We start from the raw sequence: 27,821 nt of genomic DNA on the forward strand, positions 1-27,821 counted from the left end.
GAGGGATTGTGTGCTGGGCTCTTTGTCCTCAGGGCTTTTATTTTATTTATTTATTTATTTATTTTTTATCCTCACCCGAGCACATTTTTCCATTTTTTGTACAGATAGAGCGGGAGGGAGAGAGAGAAACATCGATATGAAGGGACACATCGAGTGGCTGCCACCCGCACGACCAACCAGGGCTGGGGACAAACTGCAACCGAGGTACGTGCCCTTAGTGGGAACCGAACCCGGGTCTCTCTGGACCGCAGGCCGACGCTCCAACCGCTGAGCCAAACCGGCCAGGGCTGTCCTCAGGGCTTTTAAAGGTGGGGATTTTAGGTGTGATCCAGGGGAGAATCTCAATGGAATATTCATCAGCTTTCCAGGTGTGTCCTTTCAGGGATGTCCTGGCACCAGGGCAGGAGGTCATTAGTCAGTGCAGCTGGTCCTGAGGTCAGCCTTGACATAACTTGTCTGATTTTTCTGCTCTTCCTGGGCCTGTAGCAGAAACACGACTGAGGCCTAGACGTGATCTCTAGAGAGGAAAGGTCAAAGGGGTCTACACCCAATGACCAACCATGTGAAAGGTCAGGGGGTCCAAACCTCATGACCAGTGATGTACTAGGGAAGGAAAGGTTACTGGGGATGAGGTCCTTATTTTCCCAGTTTTGCACCCATTGCTCTGCGCCAGGGCTTTCCACCCTGGTGAATTCCATACCTGGCCCATCATCTGTCTGACTGCTGGCCACAGCCCCACCAGCTCCTCCACCTCCTGCCCCATTTCACAGCAAAACTGGAAGTGCCGTCTGCATCCCTTCACCTCATTCTGTCCTCTGCCACTCCATACCTCAGATGCCACTATTCCACAGAACTGCCCTTGACAAGTTCACCAGTGGCCTCCATGTTGCTAAATCGAGTGTTCCATATTCTCAGGTCTCCTCTTGACCTATCAGTAGCCGTAGACACAGTTGACCACTCCCTCCTTGAAACACTTGGCCTAGGGACACCACACTCCCCTGGTTTCCTTCCTCCCTCTCTGGCTTCTCCCTGATCTTCTTTGTGGCTCTTTTCCTTTTCCAGACTAAACGTTCGCGTGCCCTCCTGCCCTCCTAGTCCTTGGACCTTCTCTCTTCTTTTCACTACCTTGGATCTTATCCAAGACTCATGGCCTCGTATTCTGTTTACACAAGAAAGACTTCTAGATCGGTATCTCCAGCTTTGACTCTGCCCTGGGCCTCCAGATTTGAATATGTAGTTGGCTACTTGACATCTTCAGCTGGAAAGCCTGTTTCACACTTCCACCATAGCATGTCTAGAATTGAACTGGACCTCTACCCACCTGCCCATGTCGCCCTTTTCTCTGATCTTTGCCGTACCAGTAAAGAGTAACTCCATTGGCCTGGTTCCTCAGGCCAAAACCTTAAAGTCACGCTACACTCTTTCTGTCGCTCTTCATTCACAGCTGTCAGTTCTCCTAAATCTCTCCTTTTAAATGCACACTTTGAATGGAAGTATATCAAACACACAGTGAAGTGCGCAGATCCTAAGTGTATAGTGCTGCATTTTCACAAAGTGAACACACTCATGTGACTTCCACTCTCAGCAACTAATAGATGACCCCCCCCCACCCCGTTTCCTCACCATCACTTCCCTCCTCCCTGTAGGTCACCACCATCCTCATCTCTGCGTTGGAACTTTATACTCTTTTGGGATTGGCTTTTTTGGCTCTAGATTATATTTTTGAGAGTCATCCAAATTGTGTGCATTTGTAGTAACTTTGTTCTCATTACTATATAAATCACATGGTGTAACTATGATTTCATTGTGTGACTATGCCACGATTTGCCCATTTTACTGCTGAGAGGCATTTGGATTATTGCCTGTTTCGGGCTACTGTGAATTGCACTGCTATGGCATTCTTTCTTTTTCTTCTTCTTCTTTTTTTTTTTTGTTAATCCTCACCAACGGATATTTTTTCCATTGATTTTTTAGAGAGTGGAAGGGAGGGAGGGGGTGAAGGGGAGAGAGAGAAAGAGAGAAACATCGATATGAGAGAGACACACTGATTGGTTGCCTTCTGCACATGCCCCAACTGGGCCCGGGATCAAACATGCAACCAAAGTACATGCCCTTGATTGGGAAGCAAACCTATGACCCTTCAGTCAGGGGGCCAACACTCTAACCACTGACCCACACTGGCCAGGGTGCTATGGGCATTCTTCCCTCTCACCCATTGTATTGAGAAATAATTGGCATATATCACTGTATAAGTTTAAGATATACAGGATGGCCCTGGCCGGTTTATCTCAGCAGTTAGAGCATCAGCCTGCGGTCCAGAGAGACCCAGGTTCGGTTCCCGCTAAGGGCATGTACCTCGGTTACAGTTTGTCCCCGGCCTTGGTTGGGTCGTGCAGGTGGAAACCACTCGATGTGTCCCTTTCACGTCGATGTTTCCCTCTCTCTCTCTCTCTCTCTCTCTCCCTCCCACTCTATCTGAACAAAAAAATGGAAAAATGCCCTCGGGTGAGGATTAAAAAAAAAGATATACAGGATAATAATTTGATTTATATACATTGTGAAATGATTACCTTAACAAGTTTAGTTAACATTCATCATCTCATGTAGATACCACAAAAAGAAAATAAAAATTTCCTTTGTGATGAGAACACTTAGGATCTACTCTCTTAACAACTTTCAGCAGTATGGGCAGTCTGTACATGTCTTTTGTCCATAGGTGTAAACATTTCTGTTGAGTGTGTGTCTGGCAACAGGATTACTGGGTCTCCTGGTAAAAAGGCATATAGTTTTCCAAAGTGATCATAGAAATTTACACTCACACAAGCCCTATGTGAGCCTTCTGGTTGCTCCACATCCTCCCCATTTTAAACATTTTAGTGACTGTGTAGAGGTACTTCATTGTGGTTATCGTATTTTCCTAAAGCCTAATGAGGGTGAGCATATTTTAATGTTTATTGGCCATTTAGATACCATTTTCTATGAGGCTCTTGTTTTAGTCTTTTGTTGATTTCTGTATCTGTTGGGACAAAAAGCTACTTTCCATCCCTACAGCCGGCCTCTTGATCAACTCTGCCATCAGTTATCTGACTGGTCTCTGTCACTGAGCCCATTCTGTCTCCCACAGTTCAGCACAGCTGGGTCAGAGTACTTGCATGCCCAAGTTGGGAGTAGTGCCAAACTGTTTTCTAACAGAGTCACACCACTTTGCACTCCCACCAGGGATGCAGGAGAGCTCACAGGAGCATATCCTCTCTGACCCTTAGTGTGGTCAGACTTATTTCACTAGGGTTGTAAAGCCATACCTGTGGTGGTCTTGGTTTGCATTTCCTGATTACTAATGTCGAATGTATCTTTATTCATAGGCATTTTCTCGTCTGTGAAAAGCTTGTTCTTAATGTTTGCCCGTTTCTCTACAGTGTTGTTTGCACTTTTTGTTTGAATTTAAAGAAGTTTTTTATGCACTCATGATGCTAATCTTTTGTTGGTTGCATATATTGTGAATCTCCCAATTTTTTAAGCGTGTCTTTTAAGGTGTCATTAGATGAAAAAACATTTTAATTTTAACATATTTATATTTATCAGTCTTGTATTAAATAGACATTGCTTGGTCTGATTTAGGAAATCTTTCCTACCTACATTTTCCATTAAGAGTTTAAAGTTTTAAACAAAAGACAAACTAATAGCTACAGACTAGCGGATGATGGTTACCAGAGGGAAAGAGGTGTGGGGGGAGGACAAAGAGGGTAAAGGTCAAATAGTGACCAAAGGAAGCTAGAGTTTAGGTGGTGAGCACACAATTAAGTCTACAGATGCCATACTATAATGTTGTATGCCAGAAATTTGTATAATGTTATTAACCAATGTGATCCCACTAAGTTTAATTTTTAAAAATAACAAATAGCCAAAAAAATAATTTAAAGTTTTGTCTTTCACAGGTGAGTCCTGGGTTCTTTTGTAGTATGGTTTCAATGTTATATTTTAACATATGGATAATCATTTTTTGCTCATTTGTTCAACACTCTTCCTTTCCCCAATGATATAATATGTCACCTTTGACATAGTTCTACACATACATGGTCTGTGTTGGGGGCTTTTATTCTTTCCCATTGGTCAATTTTTATATCCTTGTCAGTGCTACACTATTTTAATTATCTAGATCTACTCTCTGGGAGGGCAAGCCTCTGCTTTTCTAAGAGTGTCCAGGCCATAATTAACCCTTTCCTCTTCCATACACATTTTAGAATCATGTTAACAAATTCCCCCCAAAATCTCTCTTGGAATGTCGGAATTCATAAAATGTTGAATCTACAGTTCATTTTGAGGAAACACATATGCAAATAAAAATGAAAGTAAAAATAAATTAATTAAATTCCAAGGTCTCAATATCTAGCAAAAGAGCAACAAAGAAACCCAAAACAAAGCACAAGGAAGAAGAGATAAAAGCAGGAATTAATGAGATTGAGAATAGAGCTAATTAATAAATTACAATTTTGGTTTTCTAAAAAAAATAAATAAATAATGAAATAAAACCATTAGCTAATACAGTCAAGAATAAAAGGGACAAATCACACATATACAAAATAGGAAGTGACAGTGGAGAAATGATTAAAACAAGAAATTTTAAAAAATCAAAAGAAACTACAGATGGTCCCTAACTTATGATGGTTCAACTTAGGATTTTTTAACTTTACAGTGGAGCAAAAGTGATACATATCATATATTTCATGAGCTATTCAATACTTTATTGAATATTATAAAATAGTCTTTGTTTAGATGATTTTGCCCAACTGTGTGCTAATATAAGTGTTCTGAGCACATTTAAGATATGCTAGACTAAGCTATGATATTTGGTAGGTATAGGTGTATTAAATGCATTTTTTAAAAATACGTTTTTATTGATTTCATTTTATTTCTTGTTCCAATTTTTATTCATTTATTTTTGTTACAAATGTTTCTTCTTTTTCCCCCATAAACACCCTCCTCCCATGCTGCCCACCCCCTCAGCATTGTTGTCTATGTCCATTGGTTACGCTTATATGCACATAAGTTCTTTGGTTTATCTCTTCCATTCTCCCCACCCCCCTTCTCTGAGTTCTGTCAGTCTGAATCATACTTCTTTCTATGTCTCTAGGTCTATTTTATCTATCAGCTTATTTTGTTTATTATATTCCACAAATAAGTGAGATCATGTGGTATTTGTCTTTCTCTGATTGGCTTATTTTGCTTAGCATAATGTCCTCCAGGTCCCTCCACATCATCTCAAAGGATAAGAAATCTTTCATATTTATAGCTGCATAGTATTCCATTGTGTAAATGTACCACAGCTCTTTTATCTACTCATCTACTGATGGACACTTGGGCTGTTTCAAGATCTTAGCAATTGTAAACAGTGCTGCTATGAACAAAGAGGTACATATATTCTTTCTGATTAGTGTTTCCAGCTTCTTAGGATATATTCCTAAATGCAGTTTTTGACTTATAAAATTCTCAACTTATGACAGGTTTATCAGGATGTAAACCCATCATACGTCAAGGAGCATCTGTACTCCACAAACTTCAATGCATATACATTTGCATTCTTAGATGAAATCGATAGTTTTCTAGGAAAATGCAATTTATCAAACTGACTAAATAAAAGATAGAAATCTTATATTAATTTTTATAGAAGAAACAAAGACTATAATCAAGAAATTTCCCCACAAAAAAAGCACCAGGCCAAGATGGTTTCAAAGGAGAATTTTACCAAATCTATAAAGACTCTATAGCCCCAATGCTCCATAAATTGTTTCAAAACTTTTAAAATGAAGGAAAACTTCCAATTTTTTATGTAGCAATTTTAACATTAATATTTAAACTCGGTTTTTGGAAAGCAATGCAAAAACAGAACTATAGACTTATTGAATTATTTATGAATATTAATGCCAAATATTTAAATAAAGTCATAGACATATTATATTATAAAACATTAGAAAATAATCCAACATCACATTACCATACACCATGAACAGGTGGGAAGGGAAACCATTAATATAGTACATAAGATTAATAGATTTAAGAAGAAAATTGTATAGTTAGCTTCATAGATATGAAAACACCCTTGACAAAACTCATCCTAGAGTGAAATTGATGAGTGTGTTCTTAATATAATAATATGTTGTTTCTAAAGCTAGAAACACCACTTAATGGTGAAATACTGTACTAGTCGCATTTCCACTAAGATTAGCAATAAACCAAAGAGATCCTACTATTCAACAGTATACTGGAGGCATTAAGCAAAGCAGTTAGAGAAATTAGTAAGAGACTTAATAACTGAGAAGTAAAAGAGTAAATCTATCCCTTGTAGATGCTATGATTGTGTACCTGGAAAGCCCCAAAAGTAACATGTGTCTTTATTTTTACCTTTTTTGGAGTTCTTCATTTCTTGGACACACGCACTCCTTTGGTTTTGTGTTTCCTTATGTTCCTTCATTAAATCTAAGTTTCGGTCTGGTATCATATTCTCATATTCCTCTGCCTGAAGAACTTCCTTTAATGTTTCTTATAGCACAAGTATACTGGGAATTAATTCTTTTAGCTTTTGTTTGTCTAAAAACATCTGTATTTTTGGCTTAAATTTTGAAAGATATTTTCACTGGGTATAAAATTTTAAGTTGACTATTTTTTCTTTCAACTCTTTAAAGATTTAGTGTTTATCTTCGCCCTTTGTATGTAATGTATCTTTTTCTCTGGCTACCTTCAAGATTTTCATTTTGACTTTAGTTTTTTTGTTTGTTTGTTTGTTTTTTAGCAGATTTAATATAACATGTCTAGATTTTTTAAAAATCATCCTGTTGAGCCCTGGCTGGTTTGGCTCAGCAGTTACAGCGTCAGCCTGCGGTCCAGAGAGACCCGAGTGTGGTTCCCGCTAATGGCACGTACTTTGGTTGCAGTTTGTTCCTGGCCCTGGTTGGGTCGTGTGGGTGGCGACCACACGATGTGTCCCTTTCATGTCAATATTTCTCTCTCTCTCTCCCCCTCCCACTCTATCTGAAAAAAAAAAAAGGAAAAATGTCCTCAGGTGAGGATAAAAAAAAAAAAAATTATCCTGTTGAGATTCTCTGTGTTCTTGGATCTATGGTTTCATATCTTTCATTATTTTTGGAAAATGTTCAGCCTATCTTTTAAAATATCTTTTCTCTTTCTGGGATTTCAATCACATGGATGCTAGACTGTTCAATATTGTACCACAGCTCTTAAATACTCTGTTCTGTTTTTTTTTTTTCCCTCTTTTTTTTCACCTTTGTGCTTTGGTTTGGGTAATTTTTATCAACCTATCTTCAATTTCACTGATTCTTCCTTTGAATATGTTGAATCCACTAATAAGCCCAGAGAAAATATTCTTTTTTTTTTTCACAGAAAGTAGTTTATTACTTTTACAGTAAAATAAAATGCTCTTGGAACTTTGTTTAAAGAAGAAAATACTATTAGAACTTTTCTAAACACTAGTTTGTTAACTGATGAAGTAGATATTTCAATATATATTAAACTTTCCACAGGCAAGTGCCTGAGTTGGATGGCACAACTCACAATTGTGTGGACCCCAAGCTGTCCCATTCGATGCAGCTAACTGCTTAGAAGTAGGGCTTGAGTTTGTGGCCGGTGTACTGAGTGTCAGGTCTGACTTCCTTGCCCTGACATCTGTGGTTCTCCTTCTTCTCCAGCACCCACTCACAGGTCTTCTTCACCACCCCACTCCTCACAATCCTATATGGAATCCTGTGCAAGAGACACAACTGTAAACTGACGGATGGAGCAGCCTGGCTGGCACCCAAGTTAATCCAGGCAGGAAAAAATAGTGAGCTTCCTTTGAGTCAGGTGGTCTTATATGCCCCTTCTACTATAAAAGTTGCACTTCTGGACCCCACCCCCGGCCATCCTTGAAACATCCACTGGGGTCAAAGCAGTGTATGTAGTAGGAGGGCGGGAGGTGCGAGGCTTTACTCACTCACAGGCATCTTTATGGTAGGTGATCACTCATTGGGTCTGCACACATCTTGCTTATGGAGCAGGCAGGCAGGGGCAAGGCTACTTTTTGGGCAACCTAGGCCAGGACTGGCTCACAAGAACCCAGCAGTATTCACTGAAAGCCGGAGGCCCAATGCCCACTGCTGCCACTTAGTCTGGTTGCCCTAGTCTGGTTGCGAGGTCAGCGTACCCCATCAATTTGGGGCTCCCAGCAGGAAATGTCTGAGGTGGGAAAACAAGGCTTCCCAGCTCGTGGCAGCCCTGGCAATGATCCTCAAGGGTGATCTTGGCCTTCAGCTCTGACTGAGAAGAAAAGAAACGCCTTGCAGCCCATGGAAGAGAGGCCCTTCATCTTTGTTTTTTAGTTCTAGTATTTGAATTTGTCTCTCTTATTGTTAATTTTAACACTAGGTTCTCAACACAGTGACCTGCCTATCTTTGAGACACACACAGCCCTTTGGTTTTGTGTTCCCCTGTGTTCCTCATTAGCAAAGCAGCTTCCTCCATTCCCTCCTTTCTAGGTCTTCATGGGCTGCTTCCCTCTACTAAAGGGCTTAGTTTCTATTGATGGCTCTCTCCGTAGGGTCACTGCCCCTAGGCTCCAGTGATAGCTTTCTCCCCTTGCCCTTTCAAGCCTATGAGTGGCAAGATCTCCCTGGGCTGGCACATAGTAGACACTCAAATGTTGATTGAATGAATGAATGAATGAATGAATGAATGAAAGAAAAGAAAGAATATGAATATAAAGTGTTGGGGGAATGGAGGGAGACGAGCATGGAATTAATAATTAAATTAGGGCCAGTAAGTAAAAGGCCCTGAATGCCTCAGAGCTCCCAGCCAGCAGGATAATTGTCTAACTAGAAATAACCAAGTGGATCTGAGACCCAAGCCAAGTGCTGCAGGTGGCTGCTGGGCAGAGGACTCCATCGGCTGCTGCGTGCTGAGTCCCCACCTGCTGAGGCAAGGCCCTGCCTGTTTTGCCATCTTGGTGACCTCTTGCCTTTAGCAAAAAATAAAGGGAATTTTTTTTTTACAGTTTGGCTCTAAGAGCCCAGAATTTCTGTCTGTGCTGCTGTCTTTATGCTGGGCAAAGAAGAAAGATGTGGAGTGGTCCCTAACCTTAGGGAAGCACAGACTATCTCTGGGCTTCAGTTTCTACATCTGTAGACTAGAAATGGAGTTAGAGTTATAGGGGAAAGAAATGACATTAAAGGCCTACTATGAGTTGTCCTTTATATTAATACTTATTAAAGAGCTAGCATTTTTGAGTGCCTAATATGAAGTAGGCAATCTATGTGCATTATCTCATTTTATTCTCATAGTAACCCAGTGATGCAGGTCCTGTTGGCATCACAAATTTACACATATGAAAACAGAGCTCGTGCAATTCCCTCAACCACCCTCCAACGTGGATGTTAGTCTCATCACAGCTGTGAGAAGTGCAGTAACCTATCTGAGATCTCACAGTTCATAGAAGGCAGAATTAAGATTCAGTTGGGTCTTCCTTACTCCAGAGCCTTCTCTCCCCATGCATTACACTCGTCGTTCCATGATAATAACTGGTTTCTTTTCTTAAACAGTCCATAAAATCTTCTATCTCAGGAATCCTGTGTCCTCAGTGTGAGATACAGAGTCTAGCATAGAGAAAATGAGAGGAAAGTTTTGATGAAAGATACAGAAGAGGGGAAAGGGAGAGAGGAGGAGAAAGAGTGGGGGGAGGAGGAGGAGAGCGCCACCAAGCGCCAACTGTGAGGCGCTCCCTCTGGTGGTCATTCTGAGAAGCTGCCGGCAGGATGGACTTGGCTTTCCAGGGCAGGGTTGGCAAGGGCTGGGGAGAAGCCTGGATAATAGACATAGCTGTGAGAGGGACTTACAAAGATGGCTAAAGGATTTATTTCTACTGGCGTTGGCTGGAAAAGAGTTAAGTCTTTTTTGGTCTGGTCAGGATGGAAATTCTGAGCCTGGTTTTGGACCAGACAGGCTCCCAGGGTCCGAGTGTAGCTCTCCAAGCTCTGATGATGATGAATGTACAGGGCACCTATGATAGCTGAGTAATGGCCTCCAAAGATGACCACTTCCTAACCTCTGGAAACTGTGAATGCTATCTTATAAGGCAAAAAGGATTTTGTAGGTGTGATTAAGTTAAGGCGTTTGAGAGTATCCTGGATTATTCTGTATTATGCAGGTGGGCTTTATATAATCATAATAGTTTTTATAAGAGGAATGCAGGGGGGTCAGAGTCATAGGAGAAGGCGAAGTGAATGAAAGCAGAGATTGGAGTGATGGATTTGAATATTGAGGAAAGGGGCACAACCAAGGGACATAGACAGCCACTAGAAGTTGAAAAAAGCAGAATAATAGATTCTCCCCTCAGAACCCCCAGAGGGAACCAGCCTTGCCAACACCTTGACCATAGCCTAGTGAAACGAATTTCAGACTTCTGGCCTCCAGAATTGTAAGAGGATAAATGGTTTTTTTTAAAAAAAAATTTTTTAAATTGATTTTTAGAAAGAAAAGAAGGGAGAAGGAGAGAGAAACATTGATGTGATTGAGCCTAGAACCGGGCATGTGCCCTGACCAGGAATCAAACCCGAAACCTTTTGGTGCATGGGATGATGCCCAACCAACCAAGCCAAGCCAGCCAGGACAATTATATGTTTTTTTATCGTCACCCGAGGACATTTTTCCATTTTTTGTTCAGATAGAGTGGGAGGGAGAGAGAGGAAGAGAGAGAGAGAGAGAGAAACATTGATGTGAAAGGGACACATCGAGTAGCTGCCACCCGCATGACCAACCAGGGCCAGGGACAAACTGCAACTGAGGTACCTGCCCTTAGCGGGAACCGAACCTGGATTTCTCTGGACCGCAGACCAACGCTCTAACCGCTGAGCCAAACCGGCCAGGACAATTATATGTTGTTTTAAGCCACTAAGTTTGTGGTAATTTGTTATAGCAGCAATAGGAACCTAATATAGCACCTTGTGGGTTCAGTAAGTCTTGGTTCTGAATTTTTCCTTTTTGTCTACTCTCCCCAAAAAGCCATGGCAGAACACTAGCCAGTAATCTGTGCTCTATGAGCTAGCCTGCTCGTCTCTGTCTCTGCCTAGAACAACTCTCTCCCATATGTATCCCACCCAACCCTCTAGACAATTCAAACACCACCTCCTCCATGAGGCTTGCTATGTCCCCACCCATCCCATCAGGTGAAGGTGGAGACCAATAGTACTCAAAACAAGGGATCCTTTCTAGTTCACAGCACAGCCACCCTCACCGTGTCTCCTTCCCCGTCAGACTGAACGTCAGCAGAGGTTTTGTGGGTGGGGTAAATGAATGGCGTGGAAGGTGAGAGCCCACTGTGGAAGAGGCTCCGCCCCACAGTCCTCCAGTGAGATAAACATGGGCTTTGTCAGACCTGAAAGGGTGCCCTCCTCTGTGCCTTCGCCTTGGGCCCACCTTATGAAGCTGGTTTGTCACTTTACATCCTGGACAGTTTCCTTGGGACATCCCACAAACGCTTGAAGCCTACCGTGACCCAAACCGACATCTGCGTATTAGCACACACTTGCTCCTCCTGCATCCCCTGGCTGCCATTGGCACCAACCCCGGCCCTCCTCCAGTCCAGCACTCTGGGGTCATCCAGGGCTCCTTCCTCTCCGTCACTCTCCATATTCAGTTGTTTAGAAAGTCCTGTCATTTCTTAGGCACCTGTCTCAAATCCCATCTTCTTTTTTTCTGTCTCCACTGCCTTTACTGCAGGCCAGACCACTGCCACCTCTTTACTGACCCTGTTAGAGCCTCCTCCCTGGGCTTTCTGTCTCAGGCTGGCCCCACTCAGCCCCTTCTGCACACAGCAGCCGCCAGAAAGGGTTGCTAAAATCCACCTCTGAACATGTTGCTCTTCTTTCTCAGGCAGAGCAGATGAAAGATGGGTGTTTTGGTTTCTAGTAGCCACTGGGCTGCCTTGCTCCTTGCCCTTCTCCGTATTTTCTCAGAGAGCATACCTGCTGATGGCAGATGGCCCCCAGCCATGTTCCTGCTACTGAACTGTGATACCCGGTTCCACCCCCAAACCAGCCGCAGCTTCCTCTGTGAACGCCACTGTGACCAGAAGGGACCCTGCACTGCAAGGCCAGGAGAATCCTTCAAAGGCCTTAATAGACTGGAGATCCACCTTCAAGACTACTACAAGCATAAGAAGTTGCTCCTGCCCTGGCCGGTTTGGCTCAGCGGTTAGAGCATCGCCTGTGACCAGAGAGACGCGGGTTCGGTTCCCACTAAGGACACGTACCTCGGTTGCAGTTTGTCCCCAGCCCCGGTTGGGGTCGTGTGGGTGGCAGCCACTCCATGTGTCTCTCTCACATCAATGTTTCTCTCTCTCTCTCTTCCTCCCCGTCTCCCTCCTGCTCTATCTGAAGATAAATGTAAAAATGTCCTCGGGTGAGGATTAAAAAGAAAAAAAGTTGCTCCTGCATCAAATGCCATTTACTGCAGTAAAAGTTTTGAAGAGGATTTCCATAATTTCAAGTTTCGTAAAGAGTAAATTATTTTGTTTTATAACTTGAACACTGGCTAGTGTGGCTCAGTTGGTTGGGTGTCATCCCAGACACTGAAAGTTCTCTGGTTCAATTCCTGGTCAGGACACACACGCAGATAGCGGGACAATCCCTGATCCAGGGGCAACAGGAGGAACCAATTGCTGTTTCTCTCTCCCTCTCCCTTCTTCTCTTTCTCTCTCAAGTTAATATAAACATATTAAAAAAAAAAAAAAAAGAATTGGTTTGGGTTGCCCATGACTAATTGGCATAATATTGCATTCGTAGACATTTAAGTAAGTGTATATTAATTTTGATGTTGCTTTTTTTCTGACCACATTTTGAAGCCAATATATTTTTCTTCTCGGGGCTTAAATATGTGCATGAGTGCTTGAAAGCTCATGGCCCCAACTCACAAGGCTATGAGACTAGGCAGCGGGGAGGCAGCTGGGTCCCGGAAAGAGGCCTGGCTCCCCCCGAGAGGTCAGAGCTGAGCTCCCACCAGAGCTGGGGGGCTGGAGTGGGAGGGTGGCCAGCTTCTCACACAGGGGCACCGAGGTCACCTTCGATGAGCCATAGAGGGCCTGGGGATGAGAACAAGGAGAAAGGCTTTGGGTGGGGAGGAGATCCAGGGCATTCTGAGCACCTCCTCACCTCACCTTGTACCCTCCAGCTGTGTTCCTGCCCACCCTGCCCCCACCCCATGTGTTGCTGGCTCAGATAGAGCTCTTGGGAAGTGTGACTCCTCAGAGAACTTGAGGCCCTGAGCTGAGTAAGTGAAGAGAGATCAGAGCTCTTGGCTCTCCCACACTTCAGTCTCATTTTCAGTATCCCATTTCCCAGCATCCAACCTCACAGGGCTGTATAATGGAGAGACTAGAGACTTTGGGTTCCGAAAGGCCTGACTCATGCCGGCTCAACCTTGCATTAATTCCTCCCATGATTTGGGGCACGTCACTCCCCCTCTCTGAGCCCTGATTTCCTCATCTGCATAATGAGGTGAATTATATCAGCTCAGAGACTGTTGTTAGGATCAAATATGAAGCCACTGGCGCAATGTTGGCAGTCTGTAGGCACTTGGTAAAGGATACTTCTTTCCTCAAGCCATTTCTGAACCCACAGCCTCACCGAGTTTGCCCCACCACGTCCTGACTTCCTCCCCTCTGGCGGTCCTTGCTGCCAGAAAGGGAACGAGAGCTCCGTTTGCCTTATAGCCGATGTGTGCCAGTTACAGTGCGGGGTGATTTAAGAGGTGACGTTATCACTGCTTAAATCCTGCCTGAGAGGAAGATTTCTTTTTTTTTCAACCGGCGCTGCTCCCTTTCCACCCTCAGCTCTGCCACTCTGCAGAGGTGCAGAAGGCAAAATGTGGATACTCTTGGCCAACTTTCAAGCCACAGTCCCCCATATTCATCAAGAGAAAATTGATTCTAACTAAAAACTCTTTCCCCAGACCATTTCACTTGACCTTACTATTCTAGCCCAGCAGGAAGGCATACTTTTTTTTTAATAGAAGAAAATGTAATCACTTAATTTCAATGCTCATCATAAAAGATTTTGAGTCAGCAAACCAGTATGAAGGATTGTGGTTAATGCACATCCTTTCAGAAAGTGGATGGCTGGTATCCAGTTTTCATCAAAACTGCAGTCATCTTACAAAAGAAGGCAGCACAACTTGGCCTACTCTCCTGCTCTCCACCATAAATTCATGTGGCATGCTCATACCCAGGGGCAGTGCCTCAAAAAATCAGAGTCAATGCTGCTCAACAAGCAAGAGGCAAGGTTTGCTCGGCCAGTGTGGCTCAGTGGTTGAGCAGCCACCATGCACCAAGAGGTCGCCGGTTCAATTCCGGGTCAGGGCACACGCCCAGCTTGTGGGCCAAATCCCCAGGGGGAGGCGTGCAGGAGGCAGCCAATCGATGTTCTCTCTCATCGATGTTTCTCTCTCTCTCTCTCTCTTTCTCTCCCTTCTGCTCTCTCTAAAAATCAATAAAGAAAAAAAAAAAAAGAAGTTCTCTAAATTGTCTTCCAGTTACCATCACCATCATCTTCATCACTGCCACCACTACCACCATCACTACCACCACCACTATTATCACCATCAACACAATCACCACTATCATCACCACCACCACTACCACTGTTATCAGTAACTTTGTTTTTCCAAAGTTCCCCAGCTGGTCAGAAGTAGGGCTGCAATTCAAAATGTGGTTGCTCTAACTCTAAAGCCCAAGTTATTTCTACTATGATATAATTTCTCTCCTTTCATCTCCATGACCCACTTCTTCCTTTGCTTGTCAGCTCTTGTCAGATCCTCTTCTTCAATGACCTCTAATTTCTGGCATGCCCTCAAGATGTTGATCACCCACTTGTTTCACTATGCAAACGCGTGCACTTGTGGCTACCTCACAGCAGTGCTTTCTACAGTCTATTCTAACTTCGTTTTATGTCCACTACTCTCCCATCCCCTCCAGACTTCTACTCAGTGACGGCAGAGACCATCTATTGGTCAATCTATCCCCAGTACCCAAGGCTTGGCTCATGCTTTACTCAAAGATGTATGGTTTAAATCTATGAATGAATATGGATGTATAGACAGATGAATGAAGAGACAGATGGATTCATTGATGAGTGGATGGGTGGCTAAGTGCATTATTAGATGACTAAGGATAACTCTCAAATCTACATTTATAAACTCCAATTTACTGCATTCTTTAAAAAAAAAAATCGATGTGAGAGAGACACATAGATTGGTTGCCTCCCACATGACCCTGACCGAGCCAAGGATCAAACTTGCAACCTAGGCACGTGCCCTTGACCAGGAATCAAACCTGAGATTCCTTGGTCCACCGGCCAACACTCTAACCACTGAGCCAAACCGTCCAGGGCTACTCCATTCTTTTTTTTTTTTTTTTTAAATCCTAGAGTGGGAGGAAGAGAAAGCAAGAGAGAGAGACATTGACGTCAAAGGGACATATCGAGTGGTTGCCACCCGCACAAACCAACCAGGGTCGGGGACAAACTGCAACCGAGGTACATGCCCTTAGCGGGAACCAAACCCAGGTCTTTCTGGACCACAGGCTGACGCTCTAACGCTAAGCCAAACTGTCCAGGGCGTACTCCATTCTTATATCTCCAAATGCCTATCAGAACTTTTCACGTGTCTGTCTTCTAAAACTATTCCTGTACAAACATGAACTCCACCCTAGCTGATTCCTTATTTCTTTTTCTGACAATGATACAGTACAGTTGCTTCTTTCCCAGTGGCCCCTTCACTGGTCCTCTGATTCATTAGTCAACCATATTTTTTTGTTTGCTTGTTTGTTTGTTTTCTTTTTCTGACTATCTGCTTTGTGCCAAACACGTTTCTAGGAAATGGAAACAGAGTAGATAGGACAGGCAAGGTCCTAGAGGACTCAAAGGAGTCAACAGTAAGGTAGAAGGTGGTATATTAAACAATAAGCAAGTCACAAGTTAACAGATAAGAAGATAATTGCAGAGCATAATGAGTGATATAATAGGGAGATAAACAGAATGATGAAAGAGAACTAAGGGAGCTCACACTAGACAAGATGGTGAGAGCATTGTCCTGATGTGCCAGGGTTGTGGGTTCAATCCCTAGTCAGAGCACATACAAGAATCAACCAATGATTGCGTACGTAGGTGGAACAGCAAGTTCATGTCTCTCTCTCTTCCTCTCCCTCTCCCTCTCTCTCTCTCTCTCTCTCTCTCTCTCTCCCTTCCTCTTTCTCTCTCAAGTAAAAAACAACAGCTTGGCTGGTGTGGCTCAGCGGCTGAGTGTCGACCCATGCATCAAGAGATGGCTGGTTCAATTCCCAGACAGGGCATATGCTCAGGTTGTAGGCCCAATCCCCAGTGGGGGGTATGCAGGAGGCAGCCAATCAATGTTCTCTCTCATGGATGTTTCTATCTCTCTCTCTCCTTCTCCCTTCCTCTCTCTAAAATCAATTTTTAAAAAGTAAAACAACAACAACAAAAGAATAAGGAAAAAGTCTCCACCTTAAAAAAAAAAAAGATGGTGATGGTGGGGGGGGAGACTTGTTTGAAGATATGATATTAAGCAAGACCTGAAGGATGAGAATAAACCATTTCATATAAGAGCTGAAAGAAGAACATTCTAGGCAGAGGAAATAGTAAGTGCAAAGGTTCCTGGGCTGGAAAGAGCCTGGTATGTTTCAGGAACAAAAGAGGTGAAGGCAGCAGGAGTGCGTGAACAGCGGGATACTGTACAAGAGCAGGCTGTCAATAACCTGAGCCACATCATGTAGGATCCTGGAGGCCACGGTGAGGAGTCAGATTTTATTCTAAGGGCAGTGGGAAGCCACTGAAGAGTCATAGACAGGGTAATGCCATGGCCCATCTGGCAGGTAGGCAAGGAGCCTCCCCCAAGAGCCCAGGTGCAGATGGTTACTAGTGAGTTATCTCAAGTCATTAGGAAGGAATCACTCCAATTCCATTTAGTGTTACAGGGCACAGAGAGCAAAGCTTCCAGCTGCTTTGTGTAAAGTCATCATAACACTGTTGGCCATCCTGACAAAAAGGTGCAGCAAAAAGAAAACAGACCCAGTTTATTTGTAAGTATGAATATAAAAAATCCTTAATATTTTAGTAAATAGAATTCTGAAGCACATTGGAAGAACAACACACCACAACCAAATTGTCGTTATATCAAAAAGGCAAGAATGGTTTATTAATGTCCTATATTAGAATTAAATATGTTGGTAGGTCAAAGTGGAAAAGACATGATCATCTCTGAAGAGACTGAGAAGACATTTGATAGATTCACATTTCATATATTCTTTTTTTTTTTATTTTTAGAGAGAGAGAGGAAGGGAGAGGGAGAGAAAGAGAGAAACATCGATGTGACAGTGAAATATTGATCAGCTGCCTCCTGCACGACCCCACCAGGGATGAGCCCACAACTCAGGCACGTGCCCTGACCTGGAATCAAACCAGCAAACTTTCAGTGCACAGGACAACGCCCAACCAACTGAGCCACACCGGCCAGGGCTCACCATATAGTCTTGATTAGAAAATAATAATAATAATTCTGCCCTGGCCGGTGTGGCTCAGCGGTTAGAGCGTTGGCCTGCGGTTCAGAGAGACCCGAGTTCGGTTCCCGCTAAGGGCATGTACCGTGGTTGCAGTTTGTCCCCGGCCCCGGTTGCGTTGTGTGGGTGGCAGCCACTCGATGTGTCCCTTTCACGTCGATGTTTCTCTCTCTCGCTCTCGCTCTCTCTTCCTCTCTCTCCCTCCCACTCTATCTGAACAACAAAAAAGAAAAAAATGTCCTCAGGTGAGAATTAAAAAAAAATTCTTAGTACAATTGGCATAAAGAAATAGTTTCAAAATATTTTATGCTAAAACAACATCATGCTTAATGGTGAGACACTGGAAACATTCCCATTAAAGTTGAGAACAATAATTCTAGGGGTACATTAGGAGTAATTGGATAAGAGAAAGAAATGAGAGGTATAAATAAGAATGAAAGGCAAAACTGTCATTTTTGTGAACAACATCAAGATCATCTAAACTATGAAATCTAATTAGAAAGTTTAGTATGGTTGCTAAATAGAGATCAATACATGTAAAACGTCAACAATCTTGTTGTTTATAATTACAATAAAAGATGTAACTTAAGCCTTGGCCAAGTGGTTCTATTGGTTGGAGCATCATCCTGTACACTAAAAAATTTCAGGTTCAACCCAGGACACATACCTGGGTTGTGGGTTCGATCCCTAGCCCAGGTGTGTATGGGAGGCAGCTGATCGATGTTTCTCTCTTTATTGATGTTTCTCTCTCTTTCCCTCCTTCTTCTCCCTCTAAAATCAATAAAACATATCCTTGGTGAGGATTAAAAAATAAAAATGAAAAGAAAATGCCATTTCCAATTACAACAAAAACCATCACGCAAGAACACAAAGAACTGAATAAACAGAAGGCTTTGCTATCTTTATGAGTAGACAGTCTCAAAATCATAAAGTGAAAATTCTTCTTAAATATTTAATAAATTCATGCAATTCCATAAACGATTTTATAAAACTTTTTGCTTTCAAAGAATTTGACAAGCCGATTCTAGATTAATATGGAAGTATTAGGGCAAGACTTCCAATGCAATATAAGAACCATGAGAGCAGAGATGTTTGTCTATTTTGTTTAATTCCATATTCCAGAGTGTGGAACAGTGCCTGCCACCTAATAGGTGCTCAAGAAATATTTGTGAACAAATGAATGACAACTTAGAAGAAGAAGAGAAGGAGGAGAGTTTTACCCTATCAAATATTAAGGCCTACAATAATGTTAGACTATATGATAGGCTCAGGGGTAAATAAATAGGCCAGTAAAACAGAATATAGAATTTAGAAGCAGATCCAAATACATATGAAAACTTGTTATATACTAGAGGAGTCATTATTAACCAGTGAGGAAAGGATAGACCATCTAAATAACCATGCTTAAAGAATTGGCTATTTAGTGCTAGCTTGGGCAGCCCATATACTAAAATTGGAACGATACAGAGAAGATTAGCATGGCCCCTGCGCAAGGATGACACGCAAATTCGTGAAGCGTTCCATATTTTTAGGAATGGGGTAGTCCCAGAGACGTGGAAGTGGGGTACAGACTGACAATCCCCAGAAGAGGGGGTAGGGGGGGAGAGCTAAACCACAGAACTTATATGCATGTATGCATGAACTATGGACATGGACAACAAAGCTGGAGACAGGGCGGGGTGGGAGGGGGGAACCAGTGGGGGAAAAAGGAGAAACATCTGTAACAAAAATAAATTAATTTTAAAAAATTGGCTATTTATATGAAAAATATAAATCCTGAAAATGTTAGATCCTTATCAATATCAATTACAATTTGCATTCTGCAACAAGTATTATGAAAATGACCTAGCCAGCCTGGCCAGTGTGGCTCCGTGGATTGAGCATCCTCCCATGGACTGAGAGGTCCACATGCGATTCCTGGTCAGGGCATGTGCCTGGGTTTGGTGCTTGATCCCCAGGCGGGGGCATGCAGGAGGCAGCCAATCAATGTGTCTCTCTCACATAGATGTTTCTATCTCTCTCTCCCTTCCTATCTCTCTAAAAAAATCAATATAAAACATTTTATTTTATTTTTTTTTATCCTCATCCAAGGACATTTTCCCATTTTTTTTGTTCAGATAGAGTGGGAGGAAGAGAGAGAGAGAGAGAGAGAGAGAGAGAAACATCGACATGAAAGGGACACACTGAGTGGTTGCCATCCGCACAACCAACCAGGACCGGGGACAAACTGCAACCGAGGCACGCGCCCTTAGCGGGAACCGAACCCGGGTCTCTCTGGACCACAGGCCAACGCTCTAACCACTGACCCAAACTGGCCAGGGCCAATATAAAACATTTTAAAAAAGGAAAGTGACCTAACCAGAAATGAATTTATTTTTGCTGGAAAAAGGAGTTCTAGAAATAAACTAACAAAATTTAAATTAAAAATAAACAAAAATGTCCAGAGGGAGGATGGTGCAGCAGCCCCACAATGTCATTAATGCTCCAGATTCTTTGTCTGTCTGTCCCCCCACAGTCCTTAGCTTGTCACCTCATGGTGGCAAAGGGTGATTCACCTCTAACTCACATCCATTTTTCAGAAAAGCAGAAGTGACACAGATAGTGTCAGAGCCAAACCAGGTTTGTCTGACTCCAACATCTACTCTGCCTGAAACACTCTTACTTACACTTCTGATAGAAGAGCTCCTACTCGCCTCTCATTAATCATTCATTCAGCACCTTGTGAATGAATCTTATGCTGACCATACTGTTTTCTAATTATTTATGTGCCTGTCTCCCAGTCCTCCCATAACACATCTCTCTAATTGAACTCTCCCCACCCCCACCCCACCCCAGCTGAGCTCCATCTGTGTTCCACAGTGCCCAAGGCACAGAGCAGGCATCAGGAGAGTTCTGTAGAATTGGGGGTAGGAAAGGTCAGACTGGGTTATGTTGTTTATAGAAACGTCTTTCTTAATGACTAGAAAACAGTGCCAGGCATCATTTTATTTGTGAAACTCAAATCAAATCACCAAGAGGCAAAGACCCAAGTAGGAGGAAGTCCAGCAGATAATTGACTAATCAGAATTGTCTTCTCATCCTGTTTGATTCTAAGGTTTGAAACAACAACAGAAAAAAGAAAGAAAGAAAGAAAGAAAAAAAAACCCAGCTGTGTTTTGCAATTAGTTCCCAATAAATGACTTTTTCCCCCAGAAACACCAATGCCCCTGGCTTAAATGATGCTAAAAATGCTGTCCATATGTTGGAGAGAAACAGAGCTGAAGGCTAGAGAATGTATCTAGGCCTAGGGAGTAGAAGACAGTGAATGAGACATAAATGGAGAGACATCAAGGAAAGACATAAAGGTACTTGGAAGAACAAGAGGTCTTCCTGGAGAAGGTGTCCAAGTAGCTGGCCTTCTTGAGAAGCTCCACCTATGGGTTTCCTGGGTGGGTTCTTTGAATACTAATAAGCCACCATTTATTGAGCCATTGCTATATGCCAGATGTCGTGGTAAGTGCTTTTAGTGCATTTTCTCATTTTCATTCTTAGAACAACCTTGCAAGTTCATAATTGGTATCCCCATTCTAGATGAAACTAAAGGTCAGGAAGTTGCAGTGATATGCCCAAGGTCATACAGCTCAGAAATGCAAAAGCTAGGATTTGAATCCCCATGGAATCAGTTTGACTCAAAGCTTTTGCTCTGAGTCCCTAACTATCTTCATGAAACCTCTTTGAAGTAACCATTATTACTTCTACTTCACAAATGAGGTAACTGAGGCCCAGGGATGACCCAACTTGCCCAATGATACGGATAGTTAGGTGTCAGAGCCAAATCAGGTCTGTGTGACTCCCAAATCTACTCTACCCCCCAGCTAGAGGAAGACCAAAAGCCAGGGGTCAGTAACATGCCAGAAAGCCCCTACATGTCAGGTCCTATCTTTTCCTAGGACACTGCCCCTTTGTTTCCCATCCACCCCAACCTCACCACTTAGGCGCCTTCCAAGGATCTTCTTTTCACTGCCTCTCCCCAAGTATGGCCCCTGGGCAGAATGAACAGGGACTGGGTGGTTCTTGGGAGGCTCTAAGATACTCCTTCTCCCAAAGAAAAGAATAGCCAGGGTACCACCAGCCTGGGGGTCCCCATACCCACACATCTGAGCAAGGCCTGTGCATAAGACTGGTTAAGTGCTTGGATCCAGAGCCAGCCAAACTGGGTTCAAATTCAGCCTGGTGACGTTGGCCCATAACAGCAGCTCCCTTTTTAGTATCTCTCCTGGTCCTGGCCTGATAACTAAGTGGAACAACAAATCTATGTCTCTTTGTTCTCTCTCTTTCTCTAAAATAAATTTTTTTTTTAAAGTGTCTATCCTGGGACAGACATTTCACTAGGGTTTCCCGCCATGATTGGCCCTATTTTACAAAAGAGGAGCCTGAGGCCTCTGGAAGGGAAGCAACCAGCCTAAGGACAGCAAGCAGTCAGAAGCCTAGGACTTGAACCCACCCAGATTCTGCTGTTGCCTAGGAGCGGAGGAGGGAGGAGCCGCGGAGCGGAGGGAGGAGGGGAAAGAGAGAAGCCGAGCTCCCAGCAGAGCGCGCTGACGACAGCAGGTGATTTTTTTCTGCAGCGCGCTTTCTCTCAGCATCTTTCCTAGATTTTTTTTTTCCTGCTGAGCAGCAGAAAAGGGTGGGGCCGGTTCCCTGCAGCAGAGACGGCGGCGGCGTCAGCTGCAGCATCATTGGGAATAGCGGCAGAAGCAGCAATGCTCATTCTCCGCTGGAGGTGATCGCCTCCGAGCCGTGCTAGGTGGCCGGCTGCGACGGGACGCCGACGGGGAGGAGAAGAGAGACTTATCCGCGGACCTTTCGGCCACACTGCCCGGCCCTTCCTCTGCGCCATGGCTTAAGCCCGCGGCCACCTCGCCTCGCGTCGTCTGCCTTGGCCGGGGTCTGCGCGCCGCAGCCTCAGGGAGGGGCGCATCCCAGACGCTTTCTCCCGGGGACTCCGGGACTCCGTGTCTCTCACCCTCCGGTGCCTGCAGCAGACTGCGTTTCCAAGACCTTTGCAGGCGGCTCCCGCAGGCCTTTGCAGCCGGTAATCGAGGGACTTTAAATCAGTGATAGTTTTGCCGCCCGACCTTCCCGGGTGGTTTCGGAGGGAGGAGGGCGAGGTACTCAGGCCACCAAGGACAAAACGGTGGAAATCATATCGGCTGCTCGAGGGCCAAGGGACTGAAGGAAGATAAGAGACTTGCTTTAGCACCACAAAAAGAAAGGAGGACCGGCTTTGCAGCTAACATCATGGCGTGGCCGTGCATCACGCGGGCTTGCTGCATCGCCCGCTTCTGGAACCAGCTGGACAAGGCGGACATCGCCGTGCCTCTGGTTTTCACCAAGTACTCGGAGGCCACCGAGCACCCGGGCGCTCCTCCGCAACCGCCGCCGCCGCAACAGCAGCCGGCGCAGCAGGCGCAGCCGGCGCCCGCGCCCCCCTCGGCTCTGACCGTCGCCATAGAGACTCAGCCGGCCCAGGGCGAGTTGGATGCAGTTGCCCGGGCAACGGGGCCGGCGCCTGGGCCTAGTGGCGAACGCGAGCCGGCGGCCGCCTCGGGCCGGAGCAGACTGGGCCCCGGCCCGGGCTCCGGCTCCGGCTCCGGCTCGACCTCGGGTGCGGGCCCCGCGGACTCGGTGATGCGTCAGGACTATCGCGCCTGGAAGGTGCAGCGGCCCGAGCCGAGCTGCCGGCCGCGCAGCGAGTACCAGCCCTCCGACGTGCCCTTCGAGCGCGAGACCCAGTACCAGAAGGACTTTCGCGCCTGGCCGCTGCCGCGCCGCGGGGACCACCCGTGGATCCCCAAACCCGTGCAGATCCCCACGTCCTCCCAGGCTTCAGCGCCTATTCTCGGGGCTCCCAAGCGCCGGCCTCAGAGCCAGGAGCGCTGGCCGGTGCAGGTCGCCACTGAGGCCCCGGAACGGGCGGCGGCCTCTGGCGGAGCGGGTGTCGTCGGGGCGGGAGAGGCGATGCGTTCGGATGAGCGCTACACACGCAAGAAGGCCGGGCCGGCCTGGATGTTGCGTCGCGCCGAGGGGCTGGGACCCGAGCAGACGCTGCTGCCCGCAACCCAGGCCCAGGTCGTGGGCCCCGAGGGTGGTAAGGGGCGTGCAGCAGCTGACGCCCTCAATAGGCAAATCCGCGAGGAGGTGGCGAGTGCGGTGAGCAGCTCCTACAGGTGAGATGCGGGACACAGTTCATGCAACGGGGCTGGTCACCCCTACCCTCTACGGAAGACTGCCCAGGACTCATTCTCCACATCGCAGGCCTCACATTCAGCCTCCCCCTCCATTCCAGACCACACTGTCTCCCCAGCCCCATCCCAGGCACCGTCCCATGGCTGATTTCTTTCTGCTCTTTCTTATGTGATCTTTCCCGAGTCTGCTCAATCTTTCACTTGACCATTTCAGCCACCTTTTCCCCATCCTGCCCTGCCTCAGGTCCCTGCCCGCCCAACAAAGACCCTTTGCAATTTTTTTCACTGGCTGTGTTTCCATTCCGCCCCACCCAGCTTACCAGTTGCAGTAGTCTAGATGCTGCCCCTTGCAAGCCCAGTCCTCACCCATCAGCCTTTGTGCCTTCCCTCAGGGCCCCATCCTTCCAGAAGAAGAGTTCTTTCCCAGTGACCAATAACCTCTTCTGTAGTCCATTTCACTTGGCCTTTCATTATTCCTTCACTTCTCAGTCCCTGGAGATACCCAAGGATCCCTATAGATCATCCTCCTCATTCTACCATTGGGCTTTGAAGTCAGACTCCTTAGGTTTTTTACTATGATACACTGGGCAAGTTTCTTAACCTTTCTGGGCCTCAGGTTCTTATCTGATGTGATTGATGATAGACTGGTCTCTTAGAAGTGTTCACTCATTTATTAATTTAATAGTAAAAATATTTTTGAACACCTACTATGTGCCAGGCAATATACTAGACATTGTAAAGCTTAAATGAGATGGTCCAGGGGGAGAATTGTGCCTGGCACGTAGTAGATGATTAGTATTTTTATTCCATCCCAGCCTTTTACATGATGCCTCATTATTCTGATTTTCACTTCCTAGATATGTCCTGTCCAGCCTTCTCTCCTTTCTCCCGTCTCTTCATGTTCTCCAGATGTGTTGCACATTCTCTCACCACCAAGAACATCCTTTTTAGCACATTTAAATTCCCTGTGAATGAATGCATTCAAGCAAGGGTATAATCAATCTCTCTCTCTCTCTCTCTCTCTCTCTCTCTCTCTCTCTCTCTCCATTCTTCTAGAATTTCCCTCTGGTGTAGTCTCAGCCCTTCCAGCCTGCTTTCTCACCCTTCATACATCCAATATGTATTTTTAAATGTTTAGCTTTTAGACTTGCCCTTATTTTTCAACCTGAATCAAACAGCTAACAGATCACAGTTGACTCTAAACATGTCACATAGGGTTTTGAGGTCTCTGGGGAAGCAGATGTGCATGATGAATAATTGAAAGAATGGTATTCAAAATGTGGCTTATGGGGTCTTTCTTCAAAGCCACAGCCAGTTGCCTCCCGCCAGCTGGAGGGTGTGGCCAGGAGGACTGCAGAATTAGTGTCTTTTGCCAAGACTCTATGTGTAGCCTCATGTCAGACTCATGTCTTTCTCCAGTGAGCGTAACAATCACTTCTTTCTTTTTCCCCTTTTTAAAATTGATTTTAGAGAGAGAGGAAGGGAGAGATAGAAACATCGATGACAGAGAACATCGATTGGCTGCCTCCTGCATGCCCCCCACTGGGGATTGGGCCCACAATCTGGGCATGTGTCCTGACTGGGAATCAAACCAGCGACCTTTTGGTGCATGGGTCGATGCTCAACCACTGAGCCACACCAGCTGGACTACAATCGCTTCTTTACATGCTGAGGAAAGAACAGCATAGTTAGACATCATCTCTGTTAAAACAAAATTCACCCCTCTCCCAGGTTTCAACTCTGGAAAGCATTTCCTAATGGGAAGGGACAGTTAATCTGTTGCCATTACTCCATCTTCCTGAATTCCACCTCCCACTCGGCATTTTTCTCTTGGTTTATTGTTATCATGGTCACACTGGTCCCCCAGGAGTATACTACTTCCCTTTAAAGCTCTGGGTCATGCAAGGACACAGATCCTTTTCCTTGATTCATAGCCATCAGGAGGTGAACTTTTCACAATAGCTTTATGCTGCTACTGAGGGAGCATCAAGAAGCAAATAAGCAAGAGACATAAAACACAAAGCCAAGATGTAGTTCTGTGATTCTGCCATGGCTTTCTTATTTACAGGGCCCTGCTTCATTCCCTGAGAACTCTAAGGTTGGCCCAAGATCACAGATTTCTGGTCTGGCCCCTTTATCTTCCTACTCTTATTCAATGATCCTATGGCAGGTGGAACCTTAGCACACCCACCAGGCAGGCACTACCTCTCCTCACTTCCACAGAGTCAATGCCAATCAAGAGAGATTCCAGATTCTCAAATCTCCTTGGGTGATCCCACTCAGTTTATCTTTCCAAGTTGGGACTTGCCTTGTCTGTGGACGATTGGCCAGTGAGGGAATAACCCATCCTTCAGATACAACTCACTCCAAATATTTTGGCTATGTTCTGTATAGCCTCTTCCCCCCAAACAACACCTTAACTGTACAGTAAGCATGTCATGCTTCACAGTTAGAATTACACACAAGTGATTACTGCAAGAATTACTGCAAGTGATTGAATTGAATAAGGGTAGGCTATTGTAGCTGGTGAGAATGGTTATTTTTGATGGCTATCAGAGTTCCATCAACCTGTCAAAAAAAAATCTCTAAGCATCTCAAAAATATTTCTTATAAGTTGTATCTTCCATAAAATTTAATTATGCATATGATTCTGGCAGCAGTTCCATTTTGCTAGGTAATCAGAAGGGTTTTGAAATATTAAGAGAATGAGTGTTGTTGATAAAGAGACATCAGTTTATTTAATGAACAATTTAAGTGTATGACAAACTTGATGTGAAATTTAATATTTTATTGTGGTTCCAGAAGAAAAATAAACCAATAATAGGGAAATGCTCTTTGGGTGAAAGTAGACATGAAAAAATGATAAGCAATTAATTAAATATACTACTAAGAAAAAATGCGGGGAAATTGGAGGTTTACCTGGAACATTGATTTTCTTTCCTTATTGTCTCACATTCTTTTCTTTGGTATGATTCTGATATCTGCTGAGTTTAAGTGTGCCCTGTGTCTGCTGTAACTGAGCATTACTTTGCCTTTGAAGTCAAGTTGGGCTCCATTTCAATGGTAATTTGATTTACAAACTCTTTTCTTCTGCCACTCTACATAAATCATGGTGGTTTACACCATGGTAACTGGCTTATCTCATGGGCTTTACAAAGGACATCTGTCACATGATATTAATGGAGCAGTTTGCTTAAATAAAGGATACATAATCCATCAGCATAATATATTGGTATATAATGTGAAATATACATTCAGCATCCAGAGTCATATACATACTAATTAGTTTTACCCTCCAATATACTCAATAAATACTATCAAAGGTCCTTTGACACTATGGTTTTGAGAAACCTTCCCTATTTAATAGTTTATCTAATTTATAACCTACCCACAGTAGCCTGGAATTTTTTGCATTCAAATAGTATCTAAGGTATCTTTAGAATTATTCACAATCATAAAGTTGATTGATTTTTTAATACATTCATATTACATAGATGATGTTATAAAATTGAGAAGCATTTGTTTATCATTTTTAATGTTAAGGATGTAAAATTGAGAGTCATGTCTTTGTTGTCATTTTTAATGCTAAGGATGGATTTCACTGGTCAGCCATTTGTGACTTTAGACCTAGCACTCTCAATTAGAAAATAGATGAGTCACAAGGAGGGGATTAAAATTTCCCTCACAGTCAACCCATTGCCCTAGCCTTCAGTTAATAGGGATGGATGGGGTAGCAGGTGCTCCCCATAGAAATGCTAATGAAACTTTTCCTGGAAGAAATCAGCTGAGGCACCAGGAGGTAGAATTAATAAACCAGAGGCAAAATACTTGAAAAATGAGAGCAGTCACAAGGAAATCGGAAAGAAAAGAAGCCTTTAATATCTGCCCTACAGTCTTCCACGAAGGTTAGAGAAAGGCCCGTCTGACTTTATGACTTATTGGCTATCGCTATGCCTATAGCGCAACTGCCCATTTTCCTAATTTCT

General features: G+C 44.2%; 1 protein-coding gene and 2 non-coding genes across 4 annotated transcripts in view; 2 read left to right on the forward strand and 1 right to left on the reverse strand.

Annotated features, from left to right (window-relative positions):
- Positions 1-8,220: 8,220 nt before the first annotated feature.
- On the reverse strand, positions 8,221-8,350 carry LOC118629190. Its single transcript, XR_004959426.1, has one exon.
- Positions 8,351-19,031: 10,681 nt separating this feature from the next.
- LOC118629227 lies at positions 19,032-19,138 on the forward strand. Its single transcript, XR_004959448.1, has one exon. It is a non-coding gene; the product is annotated as a U6 spliceosomal RNA (small nuclear RNA).
- Positions 19,139-22,227: 3,089 nt separating this feature from the next.
- Positions 22,228-27,821, forward strand: part of MAP6 (microtubule associated protein 6) — a 68,933-nt gene continuing 63,339 nt past the window's right edge. For both annotated transcript variants that reach the window (XM_036260166.1, XM_036260167.1), the window contains exon 1: positions 22,228-23,817. In XM_036260166.1, coding sequence (XP_036116059.1) covers positions 22,889-23,817 — 929 coding nt within the window. In that variant the 5' untranslated portion in view covers positions 22,228-22,888. The remainder of the gene's footprint in view (positions 23,818-27,821) is intronic.

This window comes from Molossus molossus, unplaced genomic scaffold (genome assembly GCF_014108415.1).
Source record: "Molossus molossus isolate mMolMol1 unplaced genomic scaffold, mMolMol1.p scaffold_m16_p_13, whole genome shotgun sequence".
In the NCBI taxonomy this organism is placed as follows: domain Eukaryota; kingdom Metazoa; phylum Chordata; class Mammalia; order Chiroptera; family Molossidae; genus Molossus; species Molossus molossus.